Source organism: Mustelus asterias, chromosome 11, assembly GCF_964213995.1.
Source record: "Mustelus asterias chromosome 11, sMusAst1.hap1.1, whole genome shotgun sequence".
NCBI classification, from domain to species: Eukaryota; Metazoa; Chordata; class Chondrichthyes; order Carcharhiniformes; family Triakidae; genus Mustelus; species Mustelus asterias.
This window is the reverse complement of record NC_135811.1, coordinates 61294101-61309118: the sequence shown is the minus strand read 5'-3', so window position 1 is coordinate 61309118 and position 15018 is coordinate 61294101. Positions and strand designations below refer to the sequence as shown.

General features: G+C 44.9%; 1 protein-coding gene across 1 annotated transcript in view; it reads right to left on the bottom strand.

Moving 5' to 3' along the window:
- Nucleotides 1-15018, bottom strand: part of pkd2l1 (polycystic kidney disease 2-like 1) — a 93514-nt gene that overhangs the window by 4812 nt on the left and 73684 nt on the right. The window contains exon 15 of the mRNA XM_078224310.1: nt 4791-4947. Coding sequence (XP_078080436.1) covers nt 4791-4947 — 157 coding nt within the window. The remainder of the gene's footprint in view (nt 1-4790; nt 4948-15018) is intronic.

Here is a 15018-nt window from a genome sequence, read left to right as displayed (position 1 = left end):
GCCCTTCGGCCCTCGATGTTGCGCCGACCAGTGAAACCAATCTAAAGCCCCTCTAACTTGGGAGGGGATCGAGACGAGGTGACTGGGCGCGAGGAAGTTAGCTCGCAAACAGAAGGGTTACAGACGGTGCAACAGGGAGGATGGACGGGGGATAGAGAAGGGGAGAGCTCAGACCAAAGGAGTAAGGGGTAAGTTTTTCACACAGAGGGTGGTGGGCGATTGGAATCGGCTGCCGTCAGTGGTGGTGGAGGCAAACTCAATAGGGTCTTTTAAGAGACTCCTGGATGAGTACATGGGACGTAATAGGATGGAGGGTTATAGGTAGGCCTAAAAGGTAGGGATATGTTCGGCACAACTTGTGGGGCCGAAGGGCCTGTTTTGTGCTGTAGTTTTCTATGTTTCTAACCTCCACTATTCCAATATCATCCATATGTTTATCCAATAACCATTTGAATGCTCTTAATGTTGACGAGTCCACTACTGCTGCAGGCAGGGCATTCCACGCCCTTACTACTCTGAGTAAAGAACCTACCTCTAACATCTGTCCTATATCTCTCACCCCTCAATTTAAAGCTATGTCACCTTGTGCTAGCCATCCGAGGAAAAAGGCTCTCACTATCCACCCTATCTAATCCTCTGATCATCTTGTATGCCTCTATTAAGTCACCTCTTAACCTTTTTCTCTCTAACGAAAACAGCCTCAAGTCACTCAGCCTTTCCTCACACGATTTTCCCACCATACCAGGCAACATCCTGGTAAATCTCCTCTGCACCCTTTCCAATGCTTCCACATCTTTCCTATAATGCGGCGACCAGAACTGTACGCAATACTCCCAAGTGCGGCCGCACCAGAGTTTTGTACAGTTGCAGCATGACCTCCTGGCTCCGAAACTCAATCCCTCTACCAATAAAAGCTAACACACCTTACGCCTTCTTAACAACCCTATCAACCTGGGTGCCAACTTTCAGGGATCTATGCACATGGACACCCAGATCCCTCTGTTCATCCACACTACCAAGTATCTTACCACTAGCCCAGTACTCTGTATTCCTGTTACACCTTCCAAAGTGAATCACCTCACACTTTTCCGCATTCAGCTCCATTTGCCACCTCTCAGCCCAGCTCTGCAGCTTATCTATGTCCCTCTGTAACCTGCCACTTCCCTCCACACTGTCTACAACTCCACCGACTTTAGTGTCATCCGCAAATTTACTAATCCATCCTTCTACACCCTCATCCAGGTAAAAATGACAAAAAGCAGTGGCCCCAAAACAGATCCTTGCGGTACACCACTAGTAACTGAACTCCAGGATGAATATTTCCCATAAACCGCCACCCTCTGTTTTCTTACAGCTAGGCAATTCCTGAACCAAACCACTAAATCACCCTCAATCCCATGTGTCCGTATTTTCTGCAAAAGCTTACCATGGGGAACCTTATCAAATGCTTTGCTGAAATCCATATACACCACATCAACCGCTTTACCCTCATCCACCTCTTTGGTCACCTTCTCAAAGAACTCAATAAGTTTGTGAGGCACGACCTACCCTTCACAAAACCGTGCTGACTATCCCTAATCAAATTATTCCTTTCCAGGTGATTATAAATCCTATCTCTTATGATTCTTTCCAAAACTTTGCCCACAACAGAAGTAAGGGTCACCGGTCTATAGTTACCAGGGTTGTCCCTACTCCCCTTCTCGAACAAGGGGACAACATTTGCTATCCTCCAGTCTTCTGGCACTGTTCCTGTAGACAATGATGACACAAAGACCAAAGCCAAAGGCTCTGCAATCTCCTCTCTAGCCTCCCAGAGAATCCTAGGATAAATCCCATCTGGCCCAGGGGACTTATCTATTTTTACCCTTTCCAGAATTGCTAACACTTCCTCCTTATGAACCTCAATCCCGTCCAGTCCAACAGCCTGCATCTCAGTACTCCCTTCAACAACACTGTCCCTCTCCTGTGTGAATACCGACGAAAAATATTCATTTAGTGCCTCTCCTATCTCTTCAGACTCCATGCACAACTTCCCATGACTGTCCTTGACTGGCCCTAATCTTACCCTAGTCATTCTTTTACTCCTGACATACCTATAGAAAGCTTTAGGGTTTTCCTTGATCCTACCTTCCAAAGACTTCTCATGTCCCCTCCTGGCTCTTCTTAACTCCTTCTTTAGGTCCTTCCTGGCTAACTTGTAACTCTCAAGCGCCCTAACTGAGCCTTCACGTCTCATCTTAACATAAGTCTCCTTCTTCCTCTTCACAAGAGATTCAACCTCTTTAGTAAACCGCGGTTCCCTCACATGACTGCTTCCTGACAGGTACATATTTATCAAGGACGCGTAGTAACTGTTCCTTGAACAAGTTCCACATTACACGGCACGGCACGGTAGCACAGTGGTTAGCACTGCTGCTTCACAGCTCCAGGGTCCCGGGTTCGATTCCCGGCTCGGGTCACTGTCTGTGTGGAGTTTGCACATTCTCCTCGTGTCTGCGTGGGTTTCCTCCGGGTGCTCCGGTTTCCTCCCACAGTCCAAAGATCTGCGGGTTAGGTTGATTGGCCAGGTTAAAAAAATTGCCCCTGGGATGCGTAGGTTAGAGGGATTAGTGGGTAAAATATGTGGGGGTGGGGCCTGGGTGGGATTGTGGTCGGTGCAGACTCGATGGGCCGAATTGCCTCCTTCTGCACTGTAGGGTTTCTATGATTTCTTCTATGATTACAATTGTGCCCATCCCCTGCAGTTTCCTTCCCCAACCTATGCCACCTAAATCTCGCCTAATCGCGTCATAATTTCCTTTCCCCCAGCTATAACTCTTGCCCTTTGGTATATACCTATCCCTTTCCATTGCTAAGGTAAACGTAATCGAATTGTGGTCACTATCACCAAAGTGCTCACCTACCTCCAAATCTAACACCTGGCCTGGTTCATTACACAGTACCAAATCCAATGTGGCCTCGCCTCTTGTTGGTCTATCTACATACTGTGTCAGGAAGCCTTCCTGCACACATTGGACAAAAACTGACCCCTCTAAAGTACTCAAATTGTAGCTTTTCCAGTCAATATTTGTAAAGTTGAAGACCCCCACAACAACTACCCTGTTACTTTCGCTCCTATCCAGAATCATGTTTGTAATCTTTTTCTCTACATCTCTGGAACTTTTTGGAGGTCTATAAAAAACTCCCAACAGGGTGACCTCTCCTTTCCCGTTTCTAACCTCAGCCCAAACTACCTCAGTAGACGAGTCGTCATCAAACGTCCTTTCTGCCACCATAATACTGTCCTTGACTAACAATGCCACACCTCCCCCTCTTTTACCACCTTTCCTGCACTTACTGAAACATCTAAACCCTGGAAACTGCAACAACCATTCCTGTCCCTGCTCTATCCATGTCTCCGAAATGGCCACAACATCGAAATCCCAGGTACCAACCCATGCTGCAAGCTCACCCACCTTATTCCGGATGCTCCTGGCGTTGAAGTATACACACTTCAAACCACCTTCCTGCCTGCCAGTACACTTCTGGTCATAAAATCCCACCAATAGCCTTTGCAGTATTCAGTGCCTTCAACCGTTTCTTGATATCATCATGCTAAATAGGATAGATTTTAAAAATGGATCTAACAACTCAGTAAGAGGATCCATGAGGCATTGTGGGCCACCAGCAGCAGCAGAATTGTATACAACCACAATCTGTAACTTCATGGCCCAGCACATACCCCCTCAACCATTCCCATGAAGCTAAGGGATCAACCCTGGCTCAATGGAGAGTGCTGGAGGGCATGCCAGGAGCAGCACTAGGCATACCTAAAAATGAGGTGTCAACCTAGTGAAGCTACCAAACAGGACTACGTGAAAACTGACATCTGCAATGCTAGAGACCTCTAGAGAAAGCCTAGATGGATTATCCCTCGGCACTTCTGGCTGAAGGTTGTTGTGAATACTTTGCACTAATATGCTGGCCTTCTCTGTCATTGAGGATAGGGAATATTTGTAGACCTCCTCCTCCAGTGTGTTGTTTAATTGGTCACCATCATTCATGGCTGGATGTGGCAGAACTGATCTATTGGTTGTGAAATTGCTTAGTTCTGTCTATTGGTGCTTATTCTGTTTGGCACATAAGTAATTTTGATGTGCAAAAATTCAAATTCAAACTCATGTTAACTATCTTTGTTCATTGTCCAACCATGAATATCAGAATATAAAGACTGATGTTCATACACTGTGATTATAACAAAAACATTGAGATTATGCAGCTTGTTTTTATAAAAATGAATCAACAAAATATTGCTTGTATACATTTATTAAAATTTGTTTAAATATCAATACAATAGAATACACACCAAATCTATCACAAGCATTATAAAGGACATTAGATTTTCTCCAATGTGCAAAGTACTTTACACCTTACAGTTCACACAGAGCACAATCACTAGGAGTGTTACAAGTGCAGCTAATTAAGACAATGTATTTAAATGTGTGGGCCACAGAGAAAGGAGAACGGGACTGTGAGGAAGAGCCTTCAAGTTAATGTACTTCCCACTCTGAATGTGTTGGAATTAGTCGCAGCTGGACCTCCCTGGTTCTGGTTTCCTGTTCTGCTCTGTCTGCACGTCAGAAAGAAAATACACTGGAAATACTTTTCAGGAATGTCTTATGCCTTTGTCAAACCTGCAGAGCTGAGGATCTGTACTTGAACAAGTTAGTTTTTATTTCTTCCAGAACATGCTGTGATTTTGCAGCATTTTCTGTTTTTGTTCCAGCAGTGGTGATTATTTTTACTTTTACTTGTACTGCTTGGATTATGAATTGCGCTGGATCCAGGGCCTTTGGAATTATGGCAACAGGAAACCTGGATCACAGGGACATGGAGCCGTGAAAATCCAGGGCCACTGGATTTGAGGGCCTCAAGGATATCAGGCCACCCAGAAAGAAGTTCACAATACTGCAGGTGTTGAAAATTATACAAAATTAACAAAAAATGCTGGAAAAACTCAGCAGGTCTCGTAGAGAGAGAAACACAGAGTTCAGTTTCAACTCCAATATAACTTCTTTGGAAACAAATAAGGGCCATCAGAATAGCAGGCAGCCTGAGTCCACAGTGGAATCCAAGGCCAGCAGCCGTGCTCCCTCAAAACTGTGAGTGTACAGTCAGACAGCAATCAGGAATATGCTGCCTGGCTGCACAAACAGCAGGATCTTTAATATATATACATGTAGTGGCAATCTTAAATGGATCACACACTGATAGGGAGCATTGACTGCCAGTATTCAGGACTAGGGGAATCCAGATCTACCAGAATTTGGGACTATGGAAAACCAACACCATGGGAAGCCAGAATGCCTGGAATGCAGCACAAGAATCTAGGATCACCGGAATCCAAGGAAGGGGAATTCCAGGACTATGTGCTTCCTTGGGCATGGAGATTCAAGACCAAATGAGAGAACTTGCATTCATATCGCACCTTTCATGTTATCAGGATTCCCTCAACATTTCACAGCCAATGCAGTACTTCTGAAGTGCTGTCACTCTTGTCATGTCAGATTACATTAAACAAATCCAAGAAAGAGATTAAACCTGCCTCAGCATAACAGATGAACCACCATATGAGTGAACAGAATGAGCTTTTTTCTGTGCACTGGGAGTGGGAAGGAATACATTCCATCAAACATACTCCCCGTACAATTATTCTCCTTTATATTCACATCACAATAGAAAATGAAACACTAAATGATAAGAACTGTAAAAACACCCACATTCCTCAGTGAAAGTGATTTCAGCAGAGCGACAGATTCAGTAGATTTAGTGGATTACAGGAATGAACCTACAGCACAAAAGCAGTTCCAGGTGATGTATTGTTCATTCCCCTAGCTGTCATAACCTCAATACGAAGCTTTCACATTAACAGTACCAGAATGTAACAGGACACCCGTTTTATATAATTACCTTTAGATTTCATGTGACTAGTTTATTCTATTTTAAATCTGAGTATTTGTCATCAGTAAAGATCACAATCTACAAAAACATTACTAAGAGGACTTTTAAGAAATGACCTTTGATACATGACTTTCATTTAGATAGATTTCTGTGTTAGAAACAGCAAGTTCCTATTAGTCATCTTTCTACAGAATCTTTCACATCCCCAGGATGTCCTGACGTGCCTCACAGCCAATAAATAGCTTTTGAAGTGTAGTTGCTATTGTTATGTAGAAGAATGATGCAGCATATTAGAGTACAGTAAAGCCACACAAACATCCAGTGATACAAGTGATCAGTTAATCTGCTGTGATGGTGCTAGCTGGAGATGAATGTTGGCCAGGATGCGGGAGAACTCCCTGCTTTTTGAATGCTGTAATGCCCTAGAATCATTTAAGCCACTTGAAGAGAAATGGACAGCTTAATGTCTTCTTCAAAACCAACCTGCAATAGTATGCCCCTTCAGTTAAAGTGTCAGCTGAGATTTAGGTGTTCAAATCTTGGGCTGGTGTTTGAACCCACAACCGGAATGAGCAGCAAGATCAAAGGCTGACACACTGGGAGGCCACTGTAATGACTTTAATCAGGCAATTGAGGTGGGCCGATTAGAATATGAACTCCTTGATTCAGGGCCAAATTGATGGTTCATTTGGTTGACCAAAAAGGAGCAGGCCAAATTGATGAGCCAATTAGAGAGTCTCTTGCTTTGTATTTAACCGGGAGTGTCAGTTCCTCAGGGACACCTAGTGTAGGCTGCTAACGGAAAGCACTCTGTATGCTGTTGTCTGACTTGTAAATAAAGGGATTTTGGTGAAGGGACTTCTGCCTCTGAGGATTTATTACAGGCACAGAATATTCTCACATGGGGGCACAGGTTGAGATAAGGAACCATTTCTGGAGCACTTTGGAAATCTCCTTTTACATATTGCTAGTCTGCCCTTGGGTAAGCGTGCTATCAACTTCATACACAATGCTTTGAATGCAAAGCTCTGCATGGCAAAATATATCAAGAGTTTGGATGGAGGTACTAGCATTTACAATCCCTGCAGGATTTTCCATCCGTGCTGGACCCTCACTCTTTACACTCCTGTTGTACAAAACTCAGCACTGCTGACTCTGACTGGAAATGTACTTTTGTGTTCAGGAGCAGGAAACCAACGACAAATTTAATTAACTGTTAAATATCATGGATGAATTATTACTATTCCTGCCAGGTGGTGGAGTATTCATTTTACAACTCACACAATACTTAGCTTCAAGCAAAGCGGGACTTGTACTGTGTGTATATCTTAAATTCAACTTAAATAATAGTGGAGTGTGACATGGTTTGTGCTTGTGTGTAGAAGATAGAGACTGAGCAGCGCAGAGGATAGTGAGGGTGCTGAGGTCACATACATACATTGATCCAAAAAGATAAGAACTCATGACCTAGCTCCGGAAATGGAACAGAAGGAAAGTCTGGTCACTGAGGTAGCAGTTGTAACTGCTGGATGATGGGATAGATATTTAATTAATTTAATAAAGGTATGAGATTCTTTTTTCAGCACAATTATTGAACCATATAATTATGTTGTAAATTTAACTGTGGGAAGGGTATAAGTACATATACATACATGTAAAAAATATATAATATATTTCAATATAATAGATAATATGGAAACCAATGTGGAATCAAAGGATTAGGGAAGTAAACGTAGAAAACCCTACAGTACAGAAAGAGGCCATTCGGCCCATCGAGTCTGCACCAACCACAATCCCACCCAGGCCCTACCCCCATATATTTTACCCGCTAATCCCTCGAATCTATGCATCCCAGGACACTAAGGGGCATTTTTTTAGCATGGCCAATCAACCTAACCCGCACATCTTTGGACTGTGGGAGGAAACCGGAGCACCCGGAGGAAACCCACACAGACACGGGGAGAACATGCAGACTCCACACAGACAGTGACCCAAGCCGGGAATCAAACCCAGGTCCCTGGAGCTGTGAAGCAGCAGTGCTAACCACTGTGCTACCATGCCGCCCAAAGTAAAGAGTAACTCAGCCATGTGAGTGTTTCCACCATTTTATGATTGGGTATTTTCTGGAAACTGAGTATTCTTTGGTTGAAATTTCACTTTCACCAAAAAGCAACCAATCAACATGAAATCATGAATTGTGTTGAAATGGAAAATGTTTGGGGCCTTGGTGAGGTTCACTATACCATAATATTTATATATCAGAATTGACAGTATAGCTATGTCACAAAAATAATTCCATTCTTTCTGTTCTGCATAATGCACTCAAGAACAATATCACTGTCATGTCTAATCTGTGTTCAGTTTGAAATCTTATCAGAAAATGCTGGCTCGTTTTATTCTTAAAGTTATGAACCCAAATTTGTGAATGGTCAAGAGTTTGAAGACAGCAAGAAAACATGAGGAGAATGAAGGTGTTGATGGAAATGTGTTTCATTTGTACAAGTAAAAGTCGTCCCTCTGAAACACCTGTTCAGAATGGGTTTATTCTGTACGGTAATACAGGTCTCAAGTGTTGGGGAAGCTGAGTTAACTTTGTGTCTTGAAGGAGAAGCTCTGATAGATCCAATCAAATAGTCAGTGTGGGGAAATGCTGTGACAGACTCATGCTGAAGTCAGGTGCATCGGGAAGTTTGTTTGTAGACTGTACCTCCTGAAGCAATAATCCTGCTGAATCCGCTGAAACGAACAGGAGGGTTTATTACTTACTGATGCTGCAGCTCAGCTAATTTGATCTCTATCACCCTGCTGCTCTCCTGCTGCAGCCCCCAAGTCCACTCGCTTAAATCCAATGGACGTAAGCTTGACTGTATATAATGGAAAGCTGCTTTAGACCTTCACCACCAGATCTGGCTGGCTCACATGAAGCATTATAGGGTCACTTTCCAAAGCTGCTCACTGAGTGCCACCCCAGCTCCTCTGCTGCAAACCATTCTCCGAATTCCCTCTCCCTCCACTCACGTCTTTAACTGAAGTGTGGACTTCTTTGCCACTAAGGTTTAAGTCTATCCAATCAGCTGCCTCTGTTACTTCCTTTCCCATGGCCCGTTAGGCCATGCTTCATCCCATCTTCCTGGCTGCTTCTCTGCCCAGTTCTGATCTTGTTCTCTACTTTCTCTCCTCTCCCAGCCCATTCCCTCTCCAAGCCCACCTTGTCCATGAGATCCACCTCATGTTCCTTTGATGCTATTCCCAGTAAATTATGTCTGCCCAAGTTCCTTTCCTAGTCCCCGTGTTAGATGATATTGCAAATTGCCTTACAGGACATCACTGCACGGGGCGGCACGGTAGCACAGTGGTTAACACTGCTGCTTCACAGCTCCAGGGACCTGGGTTCGATTCCCGGCTTGGGTCACTGTCTGTGTGGAGTTTGCACATTCTCCTCGTGTCTGCGTGGGTTTCCTCCGGGTGCTCCGGTTTCCTCCCACAGTCCAAAGATGTGCGGGTTAGGTTGATTGGCTATGCTAAAAATTGCCCTTAGTGTCCTGAGATGTGTAGGTTAGAGGAATTAGTGGGAAATATGGGGGTAGGGCCTGGGTGGGATTGTGGTCGGTGCAGACTCGATGGGCCGAATGGCCTTTTTCTGTACTGTAGGGTTTCTATGATTTCTATGATTTCTATGACTGCACAGTCCCTCAGGGTTAGTGTCCTAGGCCCAACATCTTCAGCTGCTCCATCAGTGACCTTCCTTCCATCATAAGGTTAGAAGTGGGGATGTTTGCTGATATTTGCACAATGTTCAGCACCATTCGTGACTCCTCAGAAACTGAAGCAGTCCATGTCCAAATACAGCCTGGACAGTAACCAGGCTTGGGCTGATAAGTGGTGCCACATAAGTGCCAGGCAATGACCATCGCCAACAAGAGAGAATCTAACTATTGCCCCTTGACATTCAATGGCATTGCCATTACTGAATCCCCCATCATCAACATCCTGGAAGCAACCATTGAGCAGAAACTGAATAGACTAGCCATATAAATACCGTGGCTACAAGACCAGGCTGGGAATTCTGCATCGAGTAACTCACCTCCTGACTCCCCAAAACCTATCCACCATCTACAAGATACACAATAGCTTGGAGTTAGAATAAGAGGGGCATTTTCAGGATGGCAACCTGTAACTAGTGGAGTGCCACAGGGATCAGTGCTGGGGCCACAATTACTAACAATACATATTAATAATGAGGGAAGTGAATGTACTATTGCTAAGTTTGCAGATGAAACAAAAAGGGTGGGAAGGCAAATGGTGAGGATAACACAGTCTTCAGAGGGATATAGACAGATTAAATGAGGGGACAAAAACTTGGCAGATGGAAAATGTGAAGTGATGCACTTTGGTAGGAAGAATAAAAGAGCTGAATATTATTTAAATGGAGAAAGACTGCAGAAAGTTGAGAGTTCAGTCGGTAATTGGGAAGGCAAATAGAATGTTAGCCTTTATTTCAAAGGGAAGGGAGTATATAAGTCTTGCTAAACCTATACAAGGCACTAGTTAGACCACACCTGGAATACTGTGAACAGTTTTGGTCCCCTTATCCAAGGAAAGATAGACTGGCATTGGAGGCAGTCCAAATAAATTTCATTAGGTTGATCCCGGGTGTGGAGGGATGTTTTTATGAAGAGTGGTTGAGTAGGTTGGACCTGAGCTCATTGGAGCTAAGAATGAGTAACAACGTAATTGAACCATATAGGATTCTCAAGGGTTTGACAGGGTAGATGCTGAGGGGTTGTTTCCCTTAGTGGGATAGTCTACAACCAGAGGGCATAATCTCAGAGTAAAGGGTTACCCATTTATGACAGAAATGAGGGGGAATTTTAGCTCTCGGAAGGTAGTGAATCTGTGGAATTCTTTACTGCAGAGGACTGTAGGGTCTGTCATAGAATCAGTGCAAAGGGTGCCATTCAGTCCATTGAGTCTGCACTGACCTGCGTACCAGGCCCTATCCCTGTAACCCCACATATTTACCCCACTAATCCTTCTAAGCTACACATTTTGGGACACTAAAAGGGCAATTTAGCATGGCCAATCCACCTAACCCGCACATCTTTGGACTGTGGGAGGAAACCGGAGCACCCGGAGGAAACCCACACAGACACTGGGAGAACGTGCAAACTCCACACAGACAGTGACCCAAGGCTGGAATTGAACCTGGGTCCCTGGCGCTGTGAGGCAGCAATTCAGTGATGATTCTAATGATGACCATGAAACCATTGTCAATGTAGGAAATCTGCCATCCTTACCTGGTCTGGTATACATGTGATGGACTCTTAACTACCCTCTGTAATGGCCAAGTGAGACGCTCAGTTCAAGAGCAGTTAGGGATGGGCAATAAATACTGACTCAGCCAGCGACACTCACATCCCATGAAAGGGGAAAGCCAATGTCATTAGAATAAACAAAAGCTTTGTTATTGACAGGTTCCCTATTTATTCTTGCTAGTATTTTGAATTTGATATTGAAGGCAGTTTTCAAATTCTATTTAATTCTATTCTGCCAGTCTATGTAGCTTAACACAATTTCCATTCCATCTGGTGACAAGAAGCAGTTGACTTTACACTGATGCATTATCTCATCGGCCGGGGCAATGAGTTTAAAAGTTGGCAAGTCATGTTGCAGCTTTAAAGAACATTAGTTAGGCCTCACTTGGAATACAGTGTTCAATTCTGATCACCACACTACCAGAAGGATGTGGAGGCTTTGGAGAGGGTACAGAAAAGATTTACCAGGATGTTGCCTGGCATGGAGAGAATTAGCTATGAGGAGAGGTTGGAGAAACTTGGTTTGTTCTCACTGGAGCGATGGAGGTTGAGGGGCAACCTGATAGAAGTCTACAAGATTATGAACGGCATGGGCAGAGTGGAAAGTCAGAAGCTTTTTCCCAGGGTGGAAGAGTCAATTAGTATGGGGCACAGTTTTAAAGTGCGAGGGGCAAGGTTTAAAGGAGATATACGAGGCAAGTTTTTTTTGGGTGCCTGGAACTCACTGCCGTGGGAGATAGTGGAAGCAGATATGATCGTGACTTTTGAGGAGCGTCTTGACAAATACATGAATAGGATGGGAATAGAGGGATTTAGCCCCTGGAAGGGTAGGGGGTTCTAGTTCAGTCGGGCAGCATGGTCGGTGCAGGCTTGGAGGGCCGAAGGGCCTGTTCCTGTGCTGTAATTTTCTTTGGTCTTTGTTAATTCAATTGAGTGCATATCAATTAAGTCATGTAAGAGAAGTGGGCAATAGGTGACCTGCTTTTGGATTCCGCTATGTTTAATATCACTCCCAGTACAAATACTACATTTGTGGAATAATGGAGTGGGAAAAGGGTTGAACTGAACTGGAAGCAAAGCTGAGCGAGATTTTCTCTCCTTTACTTTGATATCAAGTTAGATCCTCACTCCTGATTTAAGCTGGAGTAAATGTTGCAATTTAGAATTGTGGGTGCAGAACCTCACTCAGTGGAAGCACATTTTGGGAATTCACCCATTTCCTGTCCATTAAACAGAATTATCTCCCTACACAACTTTCAACTTTGTTTTCAGTGACATGGAGCCCGATTTTACCATTTTGATTCTAAGTGCCGAATCTGGGTGTAGTACAGATCCGACCTTGGAATCCGCTTTCAGACGCGCCCATACGCTTTCAGCCGGCTCCAGTCCGATCCACGCTGTGGGCGGGGCTTAGCGCTGCCAGAACGATCAGAGCTCGAAACAGCGCATGCGCAGTTCGAAAAAAATCTGAAAAAGCGCGCCCGTGTCGGGAAAGAAAAGAAAAGCAGAAAGCGGAGAGAGCGACTCTCTGTGACACAGATCATCCTCTTGTGGGGGGGGGGGGGGTGGGGAGGTGGGGGGGGGGAAGGGGAGGAGGAGGATGGAGGCGGGTCAGATGTATCTCTGGGGAGGAGGGGGCGAGAGGGCTGATCGTTGTCTGGTGATGGGGAGGGAGGCCCGATCGCTCACTGGTTAAGGGGGGGCGGGGGCGGGGCGGACGGATCTCTGGTGGGGGGGCAGGGGTGTCCGCTGCCACTCTGCGGGCGATCCCTCCTCCCCACCAGAGGAACGAATCCCTCCTCCCAGAGTGATTCAAGTCCATGATATTTCATCTGAAACATTAACTCAGTTTCTCTCTCTGTACGTGCTGCCTGAGTATGAATCAGTTAGTAAATGGCCTGTACATGAGGCACAGAGATCATAAAATCCCTGTAATTGATCCCTAGTCCAAGCTCCAGCTGATGCCAGACAGGGCTTCAGTCTCTCTATTCTAAACTGAACAAAAACCATTCAATTACTCCTGCTTCTAATCAATATCCAGTGACCTTAACTTGTTAATTTTAAACATGTAAAACACTCACTGAGCAATGTTGAGCTCAGTTACAATGCTGTGCTGGATAAAAAGCTTGGCAGTGGTCACCGTCTGGTCTCACATGAAAACGTTTGGATGAGGCATCAAAAGGATTCCAGAATATTTGGAGCCATATTCCTCCAAATAGCAAGACACAGAATATAACAAGCACTTTTCCAGATAGAAGAGCAAAATGCTGCACATTGGAAGTTAAAACAGCAAATTCTGGAAATACTCAGGCAGCACGTACGGAGAGAGAAACTGAGTTAATGTTTCAGATGAAAGATCATGGACTTGAATCACTCCGGGAGGGGGGATTAGTTCCTCCGGTGGGGAGGAGGGATCGCCCGCACAGTGGCAGCGGACCCCCCTGCATCCCCCCACCAGAGATACATCTGACCCGCCTCCTCCTCCCCCCCCTCCCCAGAGATACATCTGACCTCCCTCCTCCTCCCCTCCCCCCAGAGATACATCTGACCCGCCTCCTCCTCCTCCCCCCCCAGAGATACATCTGACCTGCCTCCTCCTCCTCCCCTCCCCCCAGAGATACATCTGACCCGCCTCCTCCTCCTCCCCCCCAGAGATACATCTGACCTGCCTCCTCCCTCCCCGCCCTCCCAGAGGATTGCAGGCTCTGACTCCGCTCTTCGGAAGCTGCAACGTCGGCTTCGGATTTTTATTTTGCAGGTCGCTAAAAGTGCGGATCCGGAACGGAACAGAAGGTGGTAAAGTGGGAATTGATGGTAGAGTTGGGCGGGCAGGTAATTAAATCCATGCTAATGCTAAATCGTCGGGCCGCGGGTGTCGGTAAAGTGGCGATTTGCTCGGACGCGGGTGCAGATCATGATAAAGGCCTCACACCCGATTTTACCGTGATTTCACGCCCCAATCGGGCCCATGATGTCCTGGACTAAGGGCATTAAATCGGGTAAGTGGTTCGGTTAGCCCATATAGGCAGGATTAGACTGAAGCAAGAATGCCTTGCGTGAACATCATAATGCAATGACTTCCTAATATCATTTCAGCTGTCAGGCAATGACTATCTGACACCTGAGGCAGGTGGCACAGAATCCTGAATGAAGCAGATTCAGCATCTGTGCCAATTGAGCAGGAGATAATCTGAAGCTGATATTACAGGTTTAATTGTCTGCAGTTGGAACATGTTTATGAAGAATGTAATAAATGTGTGTAATCTGTGGCTTGAAAATATTATATTATTTATAACTTGTGTGTTTCTTTGTACACATACTTGTAGAGTGCATCATTTAGAGACACTGGGCTAGGTGTGGTGTCTTGCACACAGTTTATTGGAAGGTTGTGGGAGCAGTGTCTGTAACTAAATCGATTGAAATCAGTCAACAGAACATTGTCTGCACTGCACCTGTGATTTTCCAATAAATCGCCTGTTACAATTCCAGCCTTGCCTGCTTTGCAGGTTGTTTATGAATGGGAAATTATCCATATTCATGTCGGATTGTCCAAGCAAAGGAGTGGATAATAATATCCAGCTGATTTCTATCGGTGTGCCTTCCCCAATGTGCAGTGTTTGCTCTTGTGCCACTGAAATATTCTTCTAATCTAATGAGGATCTTACAATGATTGGTAATAATTCACGTTAGCTTTTACTAATCTGAATTGTTGTACATATAAAAATAATAGGTCATGGAGATCAAAGAACCAAATCCTGGCTCA